Source organism: Marmota monax, unplaced genomic scaffold (genome assembly GCF_021218885.2).
Source record: "Marmota monax isolate L192 unplaced genomic scaffold, Marmota_monax_Labrador192_F-V1.1 WCK01_AAM20220418_F8-fsc00060, whole genome shotgun sequence".
Classification (NCBI taxonomy): domain Eukaryota; kingdom Metazoa; phylum Chordata; class Mammalia; order Rodentia; family Sciuridae; genus Marmota; species Marmota monax.
In genome coordinates this window covers 7,197,080-7,216,784 of record NW_026692826.1, presented here as the reverse complement: position 1 = coordinate 7,216,784, position 19,705 = coordinate 7,197,080, and the positions used below count along the sequence as shown (strand labels likewise).

At 50.0% G+C, this 19,705-nt stretch overlaps 1 protein-coding gene across 5 annotated transcripts; it reads right to left on the bottom strand.

Annotated features, from left to right (window-relative positions):
* Positions 1-551: 551 nt before the first annotated feature.
* Positions 552-18,825, bottom strand: Cndp2 (carnosine dipeptidase 2). Of its 5 annotated transcripts, none has more exons than XM_046448612.2 (12): positions 18,716-18,825; positions 15,688-15,806; positions 14,560-14,703; positions 11,676-11,838; positions 9,082-9,170; positions 7,285-7,485; positions 5,988-6,072; positions 4,890-5,050; positions 3,825-3,989; positions 2,390-2,531; positions 2,004-2,151; positions 552-1,238 (listed from the first exon to the last, which is right to left on the bottom strand). In XM_046448612.2, exons 2-12 carry the CDS (start codon positions 15,745-15,747, stop codon positions 1,169-1,171), a joined length of 1,428 nt encoding a protein of 475 aa, XP_046304568.1. In that variant the 5' UTR covers positions 15,748-15,806; positions 18,716-18,825; the 3' UTR covers positions 552-1,168. The 5 variants fall into 5 exon arrangements, with proteins under 5 accessions (XP_046304568.1, XP_046304565.1, XP_058436670.1 ...); XM_046448609.2 differs by having other exon boundaries at positions 18,659-18,812; XM_058580687.1 differs by having other exon boundaries at positions 18,652-18,794.
* Between the last annotated feature and the right edge of the window lie 880 nt (positions 18,826-19,705).

Here is a 19,705-nt window from a genome sequence, read left to right as displayed (position 1 = left end):
ACACCTGAGGGCACCCACCAGCACACGCAATGGTACCCCACCAGCAAACCTGAGGGCACCCACCAGCACACGAAATGGTACCCCACCAGCACACCTGGGAAACCCACCAGCACACGCAATGGTACCCCACCAGCACATCTGAGGGCACTCACCAGCACACCTGAGGGCACCCACTAGCACACGCAATGGTACACCACCAGCACACCTGGGAACACCTACCAGCACACGCAACAGTACCCCACCAGCACATGCAATGGTACCCACCAGCACACCTGAGGGCACCCACCAGCACACCTGGGAACACCCACCAGTACACGCAATGGTACACCACCAGCACACCTGGGAATACCCACCAGCACACGCAACAGTACCCCACCAGCACACCTGAGGGCACTCACCAGCACACATGGTGGTATCCCACAAGCACACCTGAGGGCACCCACCAGCACACGCAATGGTACCCCACCAGCACACACATGCTCCACGAGCACACCCCATGGCACCCCACCAGCACACGCGTGCTCCAGGCCTAAGCCAGGTACAGCAATTCCTTCAGAGGCTCTGTTTTCACTTTATTGAGCAGAGTGGACGGAGAGGCACTGGTGCTGTCACTAGCACTTGCAGGCTGGGTTCCAAGGGACCATGACAGAGTGGGGAGACAGACGGTCAAGGTCTCAAGAAAGGACAGAAACACACAACTGTAAGGGTCTCAGAGGGACCATCATGGTGTAGGAAGCCTCGGACTCTCCCATTTCCTTTCTGGGTGTCCCAGCTGTGCACGCCTGGCAGCAGGGAGGCGGCGGGCAGAGAAGGGCAAGCCCTGTCCACCCTAATTCGACGGCAGGTGCCTCCTGAGGAACTTGTGCTTTTGGACCTTGGCTGCTTTCTGGAGGCTGAGTCACAATGGCCACCTCTGAGAACCTACCCTGGGGGTCACTCAGCTGTCCCTGATAAGCCCCATGACTAAGCATTTCCAACTGCCAGCACAGCTAACTCCACCCTCCGACAGCTGGATGCACCTGTGTCCATTCTTGGCAGTCTGTGAGTGACCTGTAAGAGGAAAAGGGAGGGGAACTTCCACTTCCTGGGCGAGTCAGAAGAGGAAGAGGACAGGGCAGAGGGCAGGATTCCTTCTGCTCCGAATGGCAGTCCACAGAAAACCAGGCTGTCAGTCCTTTAGCTGAGACACCTCGTACAGGTATGCGGCCAGCACCTTGGTCCCTTCTATGTAGTTATATCTGAGAGGAAGAACACAACATCACGTCAGCGGGAGTCACAGAGTACAGCCCCCCGGCCTGCTGAGACTCCTCCCAAGGCACAGGCGCACCCTCTGCCCCTGACTTCGGCTGGAAGTCCTGCTTATCTTTACTACCCCACTGCCAAGAACCAATACTGGTCCTGGTCTAAGAATGCAGGAGGTCACACCCAAGGCTCTGATCTAGGGAACAGGCCCAGCTAGAATCCCAGGAACCAGGCCTGTCTGCCCCAGGCCCTCCTGCAGGGCTGCACTCTGCTAGTCCAGGCTACCCTAATTCCCCGGGATGAGTTCCTGCTGCCAGTCCTCAGCAGCTCCCGCCAGGAACTTCCCCCTGCCCTGGTCACAGACCCTGCCTGCCTGGGTCTCTCCTTCCTGCCACTACCCAGAGGCTCGCTTCATCCAGTGGGTTAGAGGAAGCCCTGCCTGTCATGTCTGCCTAAGTCAGAACGTGTACAAGGGCCTCAAGCAGTGAGCAGTGACCAGGAATTTTTCAAAAAGGAACAGTAGAGAGGGGTTTACGAATGGTAGGAGAACACTGGCTGAACGGTTCACACACTGCCGTCACCACGCCTTGTCCTGCCTCCCATCAAATACAGACACAAATGCAGGGATGGTCACAGAATCACGCCGCCTGCCGGCCTTTCTTGGCAGTAGCAGCTGGGAGGCGGGAAGGCAGGGAGGAGAGAGGCTGGAGGGAAGCTCCTCCAGGCACCCACCGCTTCAGGCCCCCGCCCTGGAGGCTCACCTGTTGAGCTTCTCATTCTGGGAGTGGGCACCGTCATCGGCTGAGCCCACTGGCAAGAGCATGACATTCTTGCCTGTGGCCTCCTGAAATGTCAAGGTCACAGGAATACTGCCACCTTCCCTGGTCAAATCTGGTTCAACACCAAAAACTAGAAGAAACGGAATGAGAGAAATAGTGAACTCAGAGCCTCGAGCTAGAGACCCATCACGGAGGCAGCGATACTGACAGATGCTGGGGATGGCAGCCGGGCCTGAGGAAGTCACCCCGTGCCCTTCCGGAGAGCACCACAGACAAAACAGTCATGCATCCAACATGATACGGCAAGGCCCTCAGACACGCTTAGATACATGATCCCCGGCATCCGCCCCCAAGGAGCTGGAATCCACCTGTTTTCAGGGCTCTTCTCCCCGCCATGTAGTGAGGGTGGTTGAAGTCAGAGACCCAGGGCTTCCCACCGTGGCCCATGTACACCTTGAACTTGTTGGGGCTGTGTAGCTCAGCAAACTTCTTAGTCAAGTAGCTTGTAACCTAAACCACAAACAGGAGAGACACATGCTCTTTAAAAAGCGTGGCATGTGACGGAACGTTAGTGATTTACTTGGGCTACAATCAGTCATCTACAACAAGTCTGCTACAACAGCTCTACAACATTCTGTTTTTTAAAATACCTTGATTTATTTGTTTGTTTTTATTTGGTGCTGAGGGTCGAACCCAGAGCCTCACACATGCCAGGTAAGTGCTCTACTGCTGAGCCACAACCCCAGCCCCAGCTCTATAACATTCTATAATGAGTCTATAGAGTCTCATTTTCTGCTGTTGAATACTGATCCACATAACCACAAGAGCAGGAAATTAGACTTAATCTAGAAATAAAATTCAGTTATCTGAAGGTAAAGGCAATGTTTAAATTTCAAGCATTTACCCTTTACACAGGAGTTCCAAGTGATGATAATGTTTACATAAAGTTGAAAAACCATGTTTTCTGACTTGCTTTTTGTTAAGAAAAGGTTGTTTGTATCTCTCCAATGCCTGTGGACACTCTAAACACCACTATGACTATACTTTGAGATAAGACCTTTGTACAGGTAATTAAGGTTCAATGAGTCATAGGCTGGGGCCCTGGTTAGACAGGATTAGTGCCCTTACAGCCTCGCTCACTGTTCACTATGTGCACACAGAGAAGGTACTACCTGCAAGCCAGGAGTGGCCCTCGCCAGACACCATCTGCTGGAAGCTTCATCTTGGACTTTTCAGCCTCCAAAAATAGGAGTAATACATTTCTGCCACCTAACCCACCCAGTCTGTCAGCTTTAGTTATGGCAGCTCTAGCAGATTAATATGCTTTATAAAAATGGTCATGAGCTAAATTTCATCTAGGTGGAAAATGGATCTAGGAGATACCCAGTATATGGCCCAAACCTCAGTTCCCACACATGGCAAGTGGGCCAGTCTCCTCTTCCCAGCACCGAGGACTTTGATTCCATCTTTCCGAGGAACCTCCCTGGAGGAGGGGGTGACTGCTCTCTGAACCAGGTGGACCCAGTTACCAGATCTGGGCCTCAGTTGACCTGAAGCCTTGGGGTGAGGTCAGAGATCAGGTCTGGCTACCCTAGCAGTGATGAAGGTCACTTTCTTGGGATGCCTGTTCATGTGGCCTTCATTGAGGGGAAGTTTCTGAACTGCTTATTCTATGACTACTGATTAGGCAAGAGCCAAGAGGTAGGGTGTTCAGGGTCTAGGCTTTTGCCCCAGTGAAGTCCCTTGTTCCCCACATCCTGAGGACATAGCTCTCGCCCACCCGCAAGCCACTCTCCTACGGACCTGCTCGCTGACCACTTCAGGAGTCATGTTTGGCACAAGCCTGATGGAGAACTTGCCGACCACCTTCCTAGGAATCACGGTCTTGGCCCCCGACCCGGAGAAGGCGCCTTCAATGCCATGAAGGGAGAGGGACGGGTAACGCCAACGGTGCATGAGGATGTCTTTCTGCAAAATCATGACAGATGTTTGCTTGATCACTGAGGAGACAGATGCCATCTAGCAGTTGGCAGGACTGGTTAGAGCTGCTGCGGGCTCTGGAACTACTGCCCCTCACCCCAGGGGAAGCTCGCTGGCCTTAACAGCCTCAGGAGCTGACTGTGACACTTGGGGGCATGTGCTTGACCCTTCAGCCCCCAAACAGCTGCCACATCTCTGCCTCTCTGCTGTTCCCACCAGCCTGTCCCTGCTGGCGAGCAGTGCTACTGCAGGACCCTGATGAGGCCTCTTTCAGATCTGTCTAAGCCTTGGGCAAGCCCACAGGGTTGGCCCTGCTCGGTCCCAAGCATGTTCTTCTGGAGTTCTGTGCTCACTTTTCTCAGGGAAAGATGAAACTCAAGGGCCAAGCCTGCTCTGCCTGCTCCCATCCCCACCCTAGAGAGCCGGGCCTGTTGCTGAATTCAGTTAAAGTCAGCTTCATGGAAACTGCTGAACTGATATCCACACCTCATAAACCAACTTTACTCAAACAAACCAAGAGTAAAGTCACAGCACAATTTCCACCCCCAGCTAAGTCAACAAGGTGTGGACAGCTCCTGCCTTTGAACTTGGCCCTGTAGGGCGCCTTAACTAACCTTTGGGCCCACTGTAAAGAGATCACATTACAAATCCCAGAGATCCCAGAGAAAGCGGAGCCACCTGCCAGCAGGAGATGGCACTGTTCCCCCTGCACCCTGCCTCCAGTTCTTCCAGAGTCAAAGTAGATTCTGACACGAAAAGGCCCTAAGTGTGCCCAGCCTGGCGTGCCCTCCTTTCTAGGTTTGCCACCCGACACGTGTGCATGTGCCCCTCCCCAGGCGGGGCCCACTGGAGCCCTGGCAGCTGGCGCAGGGCAGGGCCCCAGGGCACCTTGAAGTCATGTAGGAGGGTCTCAGCCCCCACATCCTTGGCAAACTCCTCCAGGTCGAAGTCGATGTGGTCATAGAGCTCATGCTCCTCTCTCGTCACGGGGGCCACGGCCTCATTGATACCAGGGATGAGGATTTTCCCCTTGTTGTCAACCAGAGAGCCTGGGGGAAGAAGCAGAGGGTTAAAAGGCTCAGCAGTTCTCAGCAGTGCTAACTCCAGAAAGTCAGGCAACGCAGAGACCACAGCTCAGCCTCCGCGGCCCAAGATGGAACAGGCCAGGAACAGCACGGACAGCCCTGGTGGTGATGTCCCTGAGCCGCTACCTCTCCAGGTGCTTATGGCAGTAAGTCAGTCAGTCAGTTATCACAACTCCTGTTTTTAGACAAAGACTGAGGAGCAGGGGGAGGTAACTGCCCTCAGTCACACCACGATACCAACCAGACCAGCTGGCTCCAAGCAGGCTTACTCTAAAAGGGCCACACCATCCAGCTTTTCACTTTTAAGGGACATCCCACAAGAAACAAGCTGCTCTGGAGTCCAGGAGAAGAAACTAGGAGTGGGACTGAGCAGACTCCAACTCTGGGAAGACATCACCTCACCTGAGGCACCTCTGTCTGTCAGGTAGGAAGGGAGAGCTTACAGAATCACATGGGAGATGGGAACCTAGGTGTAGGCAGCCACGGCAAGTGACCAAAGCCCATGCTCCCAGGATAGTAAAAGCCCATGCTCCCAGGAGAGTAGTCATCTCCAGGAGAGTAGTCTGCTGTCAGAGGAGGGATGGCATCTTGTGCTCCTAAGGGTAGGTTGGGCAGGAACTGGGGTGTCCCAGTGGGGTGTGCGGGGTAGGGCAGGGTCTCAACAGGTGGAGACAACGCACAGGACAGTCCCAGGCAGAGCAGAGGAGGACAGCGTCAGAAATGGAGCACAGGGACCTTTTAAAGAAAACAGTGGACAGGAGGAGGGAAGGAATTCATCACAACCGACCACCTGGTTCATGAAGAATGCTGAGGTGCACTAAATGCAGAGCCTGGAAGCAGCAGCCCTGCCAGCCTCCCAACGCAGCAAGCATCGACCGAGGGTGAGCCAGTGCACACTCACCCATCAGTGCAATGAGATCCGTCATGGCCTCGTACACCGAGCCACCGTACACCCCAGAATGGAGGTCTTTGTCACTGCATTCCACCTGGATGAAAACAAAGGCCACTTTATCTGGTTGCTTAGTGGAAGCTTATTTGTATCATGTAACAGCACATCGAACAAGAACATTTATAAGACTTGACAATTTCCCAAACCAAAACTTGTTCCCTCAAGGAGCAAAGCAAGATATTCCTCCAATTAGGAAACTCAGACAAGAAAAAATGATCCTGGATATGCTGACTATAGGCCCTGGGTAACTATAGGTTAGAACAGCAGTCAGTAAGTCAGTTATGACCATGACGAGCTGGGAAGGCACTCATCTCCAGAGAACATCTGCCACAAAAAGTGGGAATGCTGGCCTCAGGTGCCCCAGGTATGTCTGCCACAGCTATGCTGGGAATACTGGCCACAGGTGAGAGCACGCTGCAGGGCAAGCTCTCCCTTCTTACCCTGAAGGACACGGAGCCTCCTCCAGGGGAAGGACAGGCCCCATCATTCACAAGGATCATCTCCCAAGTGGGAAATACCCAAGATGAATGATGGACCTGGAAAGCCTGAGGACCTGGGTTCAGATCCACCCCACCACTGACCAGTCTTCTAACTAGGTAAGGCAAGGCCCCCATGTGAAGGGGAACTCACTCCCAGCACCAGGTCACCTGTGATGTGTGGAAGGCTGTGATGCCCAGGGTGAGGGCTCAGCGTAGCCACGGCCACGATTTCTGCCCTGACTGGGTGATGGGGTCTACTTCCATCACCAGAGTCTGTGTGGGGTCGGGGGGAGTGCCACCCTTACTTGGTTGCCAGTGAGGGCAGAGCCCAGCTGGCTCCCCACACTCGCTCAGGCGTCAGCTTCTCTTCCTCTAGGGAGGGTCTCGATCCCCCACAGTAACTCAGTGCGGGCTGAGGGCTTCAGGCTCAAGCCCTCAGAAACGCTCTCCACTTCCAAAAGGAGGTGTTCTCAGTGCTCTGCACACTGGCCCTCCTAGATGGGCCAGCATGGCCTCTCTTCCCACTTCTCCAAGGCAACATAGGAACAACACTGCTCTGGCTGGATGTTTCTCTGAAATGATTTCTGAGCATGGGAAGTCCCATCATCTGTGCCTGGGCTCCACAATGACTTGTGGAGCCTGGGAAGTGGGCACCACCCAAGCTTGGAGCTTCTCCTTCTTGTATGACTGCCTCTTGGCACGTGCCTGCTTTAGGGTAGGAAGACAAGGAAACTCAAGGCTAGGGAGGAGCTGCAGAACTTGGCACATACCTCAATGAAAAAGTAGCAAATGCCCCTGAGGCCATATGTGAGGCAGGGCTTCTTCTTCCCCAGCCAATAGTTGTCGGAAATGCAAATGTAGTCCACATCTTTAAAGAACTTGTCTTTCTGGGCAAAAATCAGCTCATCCAGGCCTTCAGAGCCGGACTCCTCCATTCCTTCGAGACAGAACCGCACGTTGACAGGGATGTCCTGTGACAGAAGGCAGGAGGAGGGAGTTGGCTTCTCTGCTCTCCACTGAAATTTCAAATACCCAACCTCCTGGGATAGCCACAGGCAGACAGTAGTCTGCAGGGCACCAGGGCAGGGAAGGGAAGGCCCTTGCCTCATGCCTGGGTAAGCCCTAATGGGACGTCTGTGGACGCCCAGTGAAAGCAAATGCGGAGTGTTCAGGACAGCCCAAGCTGCTCCCTCTATGACAGAGGGACAAAGAACATCCACACCTGAGCACCAGAGTCCTCAGTGTTGCACAGAGAGCCTCTGCCAACGCAAGGACCTGCAAGTAGGCTCTCCCTCACTGCGAGCCCTGGCACCACCAGCCACACTAGACATCTTCCAGGTGCTCTCCCAGCTCTACAGGGTGAGGCAGGTGGTCCCCTCCCCAGATGAGAAAAGGAAGCTGCAGGTGAGAAAGAGGGAAACCCGAGAGACCAACAGGGCACAGAACAGCAGCCCCAAATGCAGACTCAGGTCTACTGAGACCGGGTTCAAATCTGCCCGGCAGCAGCACAGTTCACCATATGTACTTTGCCCTCCACCCCCAGTGCTGTCCACAGACGTGCGTCCCCTCCTGCTCTCCTCCTCCTCTTCTACCCTCAAGTGAGACCTTTCCTGGTACCTGGGTATGTGGAATAGGGGTGATAGAGCTGTTAGGAGGTTCTCCACTATACATAACTGTCCCTCACTTTGGACTTCCTAGACCCCAAGGCACCTCCACCGCAAGGCCGAGGCTCCAGGCGGCACTGGAGGGGTGAGGCTTCCTGGCTCCCATGCCCGGTGCAAAGGGCACCTGTGCCAGGCAGGTGGTTCTGTGGGTTGGCTCCCTCCTATGCAAAACCACTTGCCAGACCAGAGGGCCTGAGACCCTTTTCATAGCTAACAGTCCATACTTTGACAAAAATGCTTATCTTATTCTTATTTTATCATGATAAAGGCCAGATGCGAAAACTATCCATACAATGTGATCACAACTAGAGTAAAGACCAATAGTGAGTTTAGTAAGAAACAAAATACTAAATGAGTATTTTGAGGTTTGGGATTTTTAGCAATTTTTTTCTCTAATTTACCAACTTTGAATAACGAGCACATATTTCACAGCTGATGAAGTTCTTTTTTAAAACAACTTATTTTTAAGAGAATATAAACGGGGGAGGGGGGAGCTGAGGAGGAATCTGTCCCACATCCCAAAGCTTGCTGCATTCTGGCAAGTGTCATGGGTATAATCAATGCCTGAAATTTCACATTTTGGGCTGAGGGTGCAATTTGACTGTAGAGCACTTGCCCAGAAAGAATGAGGCCCTAGGTTTGATCCCTAGCCTCATAAAGAAAGAAAGAAAATTCACATTCCATGTGTTGGCTGAATCCTGCTGACTTTGCTAAGTAGTCAATAGTATGACCTTTGAGTATCTGTGAAACAATTAAACTTCTCATGTTTCTAAGTTGAAAACAGCTATGATCTTAAATCTGGATCACCTGTGCTGATTAAGGTTGCCCAGTGATCTCAGAGTATTGCTCAGGTGGAACCTGGTGAGTGGGTGGAATGCGACGGGGGCAGAGCTGGAGGCATACCTGACCGGTCTTCTGATAGGCTTCTAGGGCATTCATCCAGCCGGCCACGGGCCCCTTATCATCAGTGGAACCTCTCCCATACAACTTGCCTAGAACAGCAATCATAAATCAGTTACAACCACGATAAGCTGGGAAGGAGCTCATCTCCAGTGAGCAACACACACACACACACACACACATACACACACACACTGTCAGGGAAGACTTTCTCTTCACATCAGAAACCCCAGGAGCCAGCCAACACTGCTGGGTCAGGGTGATTCCAGGAAACACCCAGGAGGTGATGAGCTCTTTCAATGCTGCCTCCCAAGGTGGCTGGTGGACTTCTACAGGTAGGAGGCCTGGTCACACTTAGGAACCACATATGCCATCATCATAAAAGCACCCCAAAGCTCAATCCCAAAGCTCACCCTAAGTTGGACACCTGTTTTGATACAGAATAGACCTTGCATTTTTATTATTCACTTCTCCATTTCTCTCTTTCTTCCTTTAGTTACCACTTTGAAAACTACAGGACATGACACACCTCCAGTCTGTGTCCTTGGTCCTGTTGTTCCCCTCTCTGCACTTGCTTTAGGACCACTTACACTGGGGTCTGGGCTGCGAAGCTGACCACCACCAAAGGCAACTCGGGGCTAGAGGAGTGGGTATCTAGGGGTCGGGCCCTCACCAACCAAGAGCAAGGCCCTGGGTTTGAGCCCCAATATCATAAAACAAAGCAAAACACACACCAAATCTCAGATCACTCAAAACCCGCCTCCGCCCTCTGCCACATGACCCAAGGTTGGCCTCCACAGTCCCAGGGTCCCAGCTCATGGGTTCAGGCTTGTCCAGGCTCAGCCAGGCTCAGCCATGTCCGAGTTCTACTGTCTGTCCTTGCTGGTTCTCCCACTTCCTCATCCTTAGACGGTTTTAAAGGTCTGGCAGTTTCAGAATGACCTACCCCAAAGCAGCATGAAGCTTAAAGCCATCGTTACCTTGGGAAGTTCCTTTTATTACAAAACACAGCTTTTCACAAAAACTTAAATAGAAGCTCTCCTTAAAAAAAATAAATAAATAGAGCGTGTTTCTGTGACAAACACCAAATAACTACAGTGGCCAGGGTTGTGCTGGATCATAGGTGAATGGTAACACTCCTGCTCCCCATGCTCAGGGCTCCTGACGAAGAGGAGGTGCACGGGTTGGATGTTTGTAATGAAGCTTCTTTGAGGTATGAGGAGCTACACTAGTCTGTGGAGGGTAGATGTGGATGTCCACCTGTTGGGTTCTCAGATTGTGGCCTCACAGAGGACTTGGCAGTAGTGACCAGTGCTGGAGTACAAGCAGGTGCTCATGGTGGCTTGAGCATTCTGTTCACGGTGCAGAGCTGGGTTCTGGGGCCTGCACATGGCTCCTCATGGCTGGGCACAGGAGGGAGGAGGAGCAGGGAAGGGGAGGCAGGTTGGCAGGTGATGGGAGGGAATCTGCAGTCAGCTGACTCTTCTGCTTGGTGTCAGGTAAGGAGTAGCATGCTGGGGTCACGTGGGGGGGAATATGTAAGGGTCGTGAAGCAGCCAAGGCCTGGAGGGGGGCAGGGCCAAGCAATGCCAGCCAGCACTGGGGGGTCCTCAGCATGGGGCAGGGCCTAGCAATGCCAGCCAGCACTGGGGGGGGTCCTCAGTGTGGGAGCAGCAGTGTCCCAGGAAGGGCAGAGGGAAGGGTGGGCAGGGTGGGGACAGAATGACCCTTCTTCTGGTGTATGTGATGGGACGCAGTCAAGTGCTTGAAGAGCAAAGACAAGAAAGCCTGTTCCCGGGCAGGTGGGTTCACATGGTGAGGGAGCCACCTGGTAGTCATGTGGGTCTGACACCAGGGAGGAGCCGAGTGCACAGAGAGGACTAACTCTACAACCTGGTACCTCAGCAATCACACTGTGGTGGGGACGGGACGGGACGGAGTGTCATAAAAGATGCTGCTTTAAACAATTTTTCAGTTTTGCACTGTCACAGGCGGTCCACAGCAAGCCAGGAGAGGCCTGAAGGCAGATTCTGCATTCAGTTAGACAAGAGGGTCTGAGCTCTGCCCTGGGGGCCAGGGTGCAAACAGGACTGCCTTAGCTGGCCAGGGAGTGCCCTGTGGCGAGGTGAGGGAAAGTTCAGAAGGGAAAGCAGAGAACCCTCTCGCCAAGGGCGATGCAAGAAGAGGCCAGGCTCGGGGCTCCCAGTGTCTAACATGCTTGTTATATGCACAGGGCAGGCAGGGGACCAGCTCAGCAGGGCAAGGCCCGAGGTTACAGCTCTGGAGGCCACACAGCCTCAGCTCAGAACCTTGTTCTGGAAAGAGCAGCAGTAGCAAGGGAAGCTCAGAAGACCCACGCCATGGACAGCACACTTCCAGAGCGAGGGAGGCTCTCGGGACCTCCAGACACTATGGCACACTGCGCGACTCCCGGAACCCAACCTCCCGCTGACGTGAAAAACACGCTGTACTGCACAGCGGAAAAAACAAGTGACCATCAGCAACTTTCCAAAACTCAAATAACAGAATTGCTCCTCCCAGCACTAAAAGCACTGTTCCTCTGGAGGCCAGTGAGCTCTGGAAGCACTGTCCCTCACCGTCCCGCTCTGTCAAGGTGAAGGGCTCGCTGTCCCAGCCGTCCTCCAAGGATGCGGGCTGCACGTCCAAATGCCCATAAACACATACTGTTTTCTTCTGGGGGTCAGAGCCCAGTTTGCCGAGCAGAATGGGAGGAAGTGGTATCTCCGAGCCATCAGGGAGCTGAGTCAGAGGAAGCAATCAAGGGCAGTCCTGTCAATAAGCTCAGAACTCACATCAAAGATGAAAATAAACATGGGCTTTCTTATCTGTTCTTATAATCAACTTCTACCGCACAGTTTAAGACCATAATGTTCAACACAGTCATTAATTAGCAAGAATTTCCTTCCCTGAAATCCAGAGTGAATACCTTTAAGTATAAATGTATAAGTGAATACATTTACCAACTAGTTTGTTAAAATTTTAAAGACTAGTTTTAAAAAAAACTATATAATAAAGTATCATGAAGGTTGAATTCAGGATGTCACTTTCATTATTTTCTGAAATATAATGGTTAAAAATAATTATAATCTTGAATCAAAAGACACATTTTTAAAATTCTGTATGCAGACTACTATTATGCACAGAATGGGCAACAAATCAAGATATAAAGCAGTACAATTCATATTAAAACCCTACTAAATGAAGTAGTGATGATTAGTAGTCCTCTGAGCTTTTTCCCAAAGCCCTTATCAACTGTCCACTATCCTGTAAGAATGGGGAACAGGGATATTAGTCACAAAATCCCCTTTGTTGGAGAAGAATCATGGGGACAGGAAGGCAAACCAGTCAGTTCTTCTACCCCTTCGTATCATATCCATGGTCTCCACCTGCGACTGTACATGGGGCCCACTCGCTCATGTTCCTCCTCCTCTACCAGGTCCTATATCCTAACAGAAAGCCCCCACGATGGCTACAAAGTGTCAGGGTAGGAGTGCACACACTCTTGCTTCACACAGGAGGAAAGGACTGTTCCAGCCAGAATATCACACACATGTATTAATCTAGCTATTAGAAAACACCATTTCTGGAAATACCTGTTAATAAACATAACATACAAACTGAATTGATAATGAAGCTAAATTAACATTCTACACTGAAGAGGTAAAATGAACAGCAAATGAAAATGACAATCAGATCAGGACAATGCTGGTGACAGGCTTAGATCTGTCCACCTCCCAAACTCCAGGGCTCCTGAGCTTTATGTACACAAGCAGTCAGAGAACCAGGCGGGTAGCTGGGTGTCCTCTAAGGACAAATGACTTGTTTTCTCAGTAGACTCTACTGGTAAAATAATTTACCCCAAGTAATTCTCATAACCTGGCAGCTACCAGTGTGCAGAGTGAGGACTCAATGTCCTTTGCTCACTTGACTGCACCAAAGGCTGGGTTTGTGCATTGGTGGGGACAAAGAACTAACTGTTCCTTAAACTCCCTGCCCTGGGCACAAAGGACACACGGCCTCTGCGATCACAGCCAGAGCTCAGCTGGCCTGAGCAGGAAAATGATCTTTTAAATGACAGCAGATTTTCTCTAAATATATTTCTATTTGACAGAGCCTGAAATACTCCAGTATTTTCTAAGGAGCTATTGGAGCCCATAGGCAAATTGGTTCTGAAGTCCTTGAGGACCCAAATTCCTGGTGTTCACTTCCCTCTGTAAGCTGGAAACACTCCTGCTTGCTTCTGCATCTGCTGGTGCTCTCTGCACACCTGCCTCAGGCCATCAGCCTCTAAACAAGGAACCCTGCTACACGAGCATGCTCAGGGGAAGACCCGTGTGCTGTCGCCTCCTGCAAAAGTCTCTGCAGAACTTTTCCACAGTGGTGAAATCTTTCAACTCCTTGTTGAAATAGGTTCAATATGATCTGAAATGTACAACAGCCATTTATAGGAGGCCTTTTCTTTACAACTGTCCTGTGAAGTCAGTGTTAGATGGAATAAACCTATTTATCGTAGTGAAACAACTCTTAAAAAAATTATTTACCCCACCCAGATTTTTTTATATCTTGGGAAGAAAGGGAGGAGCAAGTCACGACTGCTCTCATTAAAAAACAATATCAAGAGACTTGGCTTATTCTTCAAAGAATGGGAGGAAATTGTTGGGGAGCTGTAATGTTTTAAACCAATCATTGAATTTGTTGTTAGAAGAAAATCTTAAAAAAGAACAATAGTGGACCCTGAGTCAGGAGGCCTGAATTTTAATTTGGGCCTTGCCATGAATCAGTGACACACAGCCCACCAGGATGAAGGGAGCACACTGATGGCCACACCCCAAATTCCAGGACCATGACTGCATCTTAACACTTAGGTCATCAGGCAAAAGAACAGAGACAAACTAGAGCTTTCATGCTCTGTGATATAGGAGTCTTCCAAACTGAAAATACAGGGCATGAAAATACAAATCACGTGGGCCTCAAAACATCCAAAACCAAAACTAGCAGACCAAGGTCCACAAAGTGAGATTGCTCACTTAAACTGCACAGAAAACAAAGCATTCTCATCTGTTGGAATCCTGTGTTAAAATGCCATTGACCCGTGGAACCCCATCTCTCTCAGGACACGGTGCTGTGTGAGTGGGGTCTTCACTATTTTTAAAGTGATATGAATAAAGTGACAGGATAAGCTTCCTCTTTTGAAAGCATGCTGATTTCTGGGAGAATTTCAGCTATGCTCTATGAATGACCATCACATGAACTTATTCTAGAGTAACTGTCAGCAGTTCTCCTTCCTGGACTGAGCCTCTGCCCCAGAGCAATGTGACAATCCTTCTCAGAGGCAGGCTCTACACCAGGGCCACACTTCTTGGGTGGAGCGTCTGAAGCCAAAGGTCCTCCAAGTACTTGCAGAGTCCTGCCAGCCCCTAGGCAGAATCTGGCTTGTGGTTCTGCAAGGCCAGGTCATACCTTTTGTTTCCCAATATCCACCAGCTCCACAGAACCTCCCAGCTGCTGGATATCCGCGGCAGCAGCCTCCATCATCCTTCTGATCTCCCCTCTCTTCTCGGGCCAGGCAGAAACACTCTGGATGGCCACCCAGTTTGCAAGTTTCTGTTGTGGACAGCAAATGGAAAGGGATTCTGAAATGTTGCTCCTTTAGGGGAGAAAGGCACTTGCAGGGTGGGGGTTTCTGGCACATGAAACTGACTTGCTGCTTCACTCTGACCAGGCTGATGGACGCAGGGGACAGATCTGTCAGGTTACTTTTGTTCAGACTTTGAAAATTGTTTGTACTGACCCTGTACTAAGAACTAAAGAGGAACAACAAAATGTCAAGATGTGTATTTTTAATCATTTAAGGTGATGTGAACTTAAATACAGAGCTCCAAAAATTAGTTTCTGAATCTAGCAAAATTATAAGTGAAAGATATGAACAATATCTCATGTTATCTGATATCTAATGCTTTTTTCTCATCCTGGCAATAGTCAAGTTTTCTAAAGTGTAATTTTTAGAAGGAGGATTCTAAATATTTTGTCTGAAATGTGTCCATCAGAATAACTTTAAAGCTTAATTCTTCAACTTAACATCAAGAAACATTAATATATAATATTACTGAGTAACTTAGACCATGTTAAATATTTACTGGTTCTTTAATATGTAACATAAGAAATCACAGATTGAGATTAAACAAAATCTCAAATTAGTTGTTATTTCTAGAAACATATTCACACTTTTTTCAAATGCCAAAAAGTATAACTTTTGCTGTAATGAGAAGAGTAGGTAACATTTTTTTTTTTTTTTTTTTTTTTTTGCGGGGGGATACCAGGGATTGAACTCAGGGCACTCAACCATTGAGCCACATCCCCAACCCTGTTTTGTGTTTTATTTAGAGACAAGGTCTCACTGAGTTGCTTAGCAGCCTCAGTTTTGCTGAGGCTGGCTTTGAACTCACAATCTTCCTGTCTCAGCCTCTGCTAGGTAACATTTTTAATACTTGCTTTAAATTGTGTAACTCATATTGGCTTACTGAAAGTTTCTCAGATTCTAGAATTAAAGTAAACTTCATTGTTTACTAGGATGAAATATTCCCTTACCTTAATGTAGCGGTCCTGGTTTTCATCAATATACTGGAACAGGGTAGTTAGAGCCGACATCTTTCCACTAGACTGCAGAACTTGAAGCTTCTTGGAAAGGAGAACAATCCACCAGCCACCTGTAGGTGGGGACTGAGGTAAGTGGCTGGAAGCACTTGCTGAGCTCTCAGATCAGCACTGTAGGGCCCTCTGCCCTTCCCTTCCTGGGCAGCATTACAACACTCTCATTGCATCAGGACTCTCCAGGAAGTCACTGGCTTCAGAGTCATGATCTCTGGGACCTAGTCAGAGGTTTAGATTCACCTTCCCTTTTCTCAGAAGGAAAATCCACACAAAACCCTGTGTCCAGTGGCAGGTAACTGAAAGGCCCCGAGTTGCAGACAATCTGACGAAAAGTAAAATAGGCACTTCCCAGTGATAGTAATTTACCAGCATTAAAAAAAAAAAAAATTCACATTCTTAAAGCACACAGAGAACTGTCCACTTTCTATGACCATTTCAAGATCTCAGCAAAAATGTCACATCCTGTCTCAACAGCCACAAACCCAGAACACAGCCAAGAGAGCCACAGGCACACCAGATAAATTCATTTTAGGAATGCTAATGATCTTAGCTCAGAAACCTCCACAAGGACCCAAGATAAAGAAACTTCCCCATTGTCCAGTAGGGCAAGTGTGGGTAATGATAACGCACTACACAGGAGAAAGCTAGGCGACAGATTTCTTTTGATGTGGTGCTAAGAATCAAACCCAGTGCCTGCCTCATATATCCTAGGCGAGGGCTCTGCCACTGAGCCATATCTCCAGCCCATGAAACAGGTTTCATAATGTTTTTACCATAAGAAAATGATCGGTGTTTGAGGAGACAGGTATATTTGCCCTGGATTTGAGCATTGTACAAGGCATACTTCACCGAAATGCCTCATTGCACACCATGATTATGTACAATGTTTATGTTTTTATGCATCAGTTAAAAACATAAGTTTAAATTAAAAAATAAAAACCAAACTTCCATTCCTGGCACACATATTCCACCCCCCCTTACATTTACTAACATTCAGCTTTCACACCTGAGACCCTGACTCCTGCTCTATCTTACAGACGCAGGGCAAGTAAATCATGGGACTGCTTTAAAAAATCAGAATGAAGACAAAATAAAAATGTCTCTAGACTTTCAAAGCAGTGTTTCTCCTCTTTCTTCAAAAACTCAAGACTTAAGCAGAAATAGAAAAGAGATCAGCTGTCTGAGCAGATTCGTCCTGAGTGAAGCAAAGTGACAAGATCCTACCACAACTTTATGGGTCTGAAGTGGGTGCAGGGCAAATGCTTGCACACTGACACACTGTTGTTGAACAGCACATATTCTTGGTATAGGGCTCTAGAGCTGTTCTAAATAGGTGACTGACTTGATCCACTGTGACATGAAGTGTGGCAGCTGCACAGCAGACTGAGGAAGTTTCTCCAGCTGCACAGTATGGCAGATGTGATTTCTGTATGGGTAGGAGATTACACCACGAAGCTCTCAAAGTCCTTTTCCCCTTCTTCCTCACAGACACTAGAAAGAAAGCATGAAATATTTCCATACTCTGGGCCAACTCGTAATGCCCCAGCTCAGGCATTCATGGGAAAGAGTCTCAAGTAGAACAGAGTCCGTGAATGCTGCTGAGGCATTTTTTATGAGTGTTAATGAGTCAAATTTTAGCCATCTGTCACCAAAAATGCACACAGAGAAGCCACCTATTTATATGAGATGAAAGCCTATTCAGCCTACACTGGGTGCTTTTCCTTTGAGTTTCTGCTCACTAAATACCACAAATTCCAAACTCACTGTGGAATCATCTCATTAATATTGTTTTTTTTTTTTTAGTCAATTAACTAACGGCTTTCTAAAGCACTCAAAGATGTAATTGTCTAAGCTGTGCCTGTTCACCAAGAGTAAACAGATACCGATTGTTCAGTTACCCTGTAAAACCACAAGGACTGCTCAAAGCACCTCCCCTATATTAACTGTCAGAAAGCAGAGCAGGTCGGGCAGGTTCCGATTTTTGGTCTCCCAATCAGTACTTGACTTCTGTTTCACCTCCACTAACACCAAACCCACTAAATGGAACCACTTTTATGTGACTTGATGAAACTCATTTACTAAGGTAAACGCAGTATGTTGGAAAGAACAAAAGCAATATATTATCCCTCCAAATATATGACAGGCTCAAAGTTCATGAGGAGCAACATTTAAATAGAGGCTGGTAAGAGGGGAAGGAGAAATGATATGAACTAGGCAGCGATACACACAAATGATTCTTTTAATTCTGAGTGTCTCAATCTTTTTCCCCTGAGACCTGAAGGTTAGAGTAGTCAGAGAACTACTACCCTCACTAAACCGCGGGTGGGGATCTCCTATTTGCCTATTCTAGAATTTCATCCTAAACATATCACGAAACTACTTTTTGCCACTCCTCCCTGCCAACATTTGAGACAACACAGGCTATCAGGAACAGGTCCCAGGAGAGGTTCTCCTGATTTTGTTACCCGGAGCCTGAACCAGGCTGCCTCTCCAGAAGCCAACCATACTGGTGGCCCCCTCTGTAGGGCCCAGGGACTCAAGGGCATTAGTGCCGGGGACCAGGCATAGACTTCATTTTACAGAGGAAACAGGTGATGGAATAAGGGGCCTGCCCACACCAGCGAGGGAATGTCTCCCCGCCGCAGGGGAATCCTCCGCCTCAAGTGCCAGGGCGAGCCAGGCCCTGAGCGTGTCTGCAGAAGGCAGAGCGCACGACAGACCTCCCCAGGGCAGCACTAGCTGCACGCTGCTCCCCGCCACCCCACCTGCACCAGGTCGCCACGCAGGCCGGAGCCCGGGCGCGGCCGAGCAGGTCCCCTCACCCGCCCGGACGCTCGGCTGGCCCCTCGGGAAGCGGCGCAAGAGGCCCCTTCCGATCCGCGGCCCCGCTAGGGACTCTACCACCGACCGCGCTCGGGACAGCCGGATTTCACTGGCTGCGGCCTGGGGCCCGACGTTCCCACACCAAGGAGCGCGACTCCTGCAGCTGCGCGAGCTCTCCCGCCTGGTCGCCAGAGGCCCGGATCGCCCACCAGAGAAGGAAGGTCCAGCCAATGAGGTCCGCTCACCCAAGGCGCCGGTTCCGCACCACGTGTCCAAGGCCACGCCCCCAAGCGGCCCGCGCCCCACCCCACCCGCCAATCCCCGGCCTCGTCCAGGACTGTCTTGCCCCGCCCCTCTCCACCGCCCCGCCCACCAATCCTCGTCCTTGTCGGGCTGTCTCGCCCCGCCCCTCCACATGCCTCGCCCACCAATCCCGGGCCTTGTCTTGCCCCGCCCCTCCTCCGCTAGCGCGCGGTGAGGGCGGGGCATAAAGTCTTCCCAGGCCGAAGGGCGTGAAGGCCGGTAGCCCTGGAACGCTGGCCCCTGGCGGTGGTGTGGAGCTGGGCTTCCCGGCACTCACCGGGGTTGGTCGGGAGCGTGGTGCTTAGACTGTGAGGTGCGAGAGGTCGTGTAGATCTTCATTGCAGCTTTGAAGTCCGAAACTGAGGAACCTACCTCGCGTTTTCTGAGTTCCCAGGCTTTGGACCTGATGTTTTCCACCGAGACCTGTGTTTGCACCACTGTACCAGCAGAATCCAAGGAGGAGCATTCTGCAAGCCACACATTCAAGTACATTCCAGTTTGAGATACTTGATCGCAACACATGCACTATCACCACTCCCAAGAGAAGTCTGTTAGTTTAAGTTTCACAATTCCAGGAATTCATGAAGAAAGCGAGCATACCCACCACGATTTGAGCATCTGCTGCTTCCCTTTTTAACCCTGGGAGTTGTTCCGCGGTCTGCTAATCTTTTTATAAGAGTATTCTCAAAAGAATTTTGCAAAGCTTGTACACCTTTCACATTTGGGGGCAGGTACAGAAATGGGCGTTTACAATGTTAATCATCATCTGATAAACAGTAGTTGATTATGAATCTCAATAAATATTAAGAAAATATAAGTTTTATTCTTA

Coding starts and splice junctions, on each gene's coding strand:
- Cndp2 (XM_046448612.2), bottom strand. CDS start 15,747: ATGTCGGCTCTAACTACCCTGTTCCAGTATATTGATGAAAACCAGGAC. Junction 11,839..14,559: donor TGGATATTGGGAAACAAAAG/GTATGACCTGGC, acceptor CCTCTGACTCAG/CTCCCTGATGGCTCGGAGAT. Junction 7,486..9,081: donor CCTATCAGAAGACCGGTCAG/GTATGCCTCCAG, acceptor CTTCTGTCACAG/GACATCCCTGTCAACGTGCG.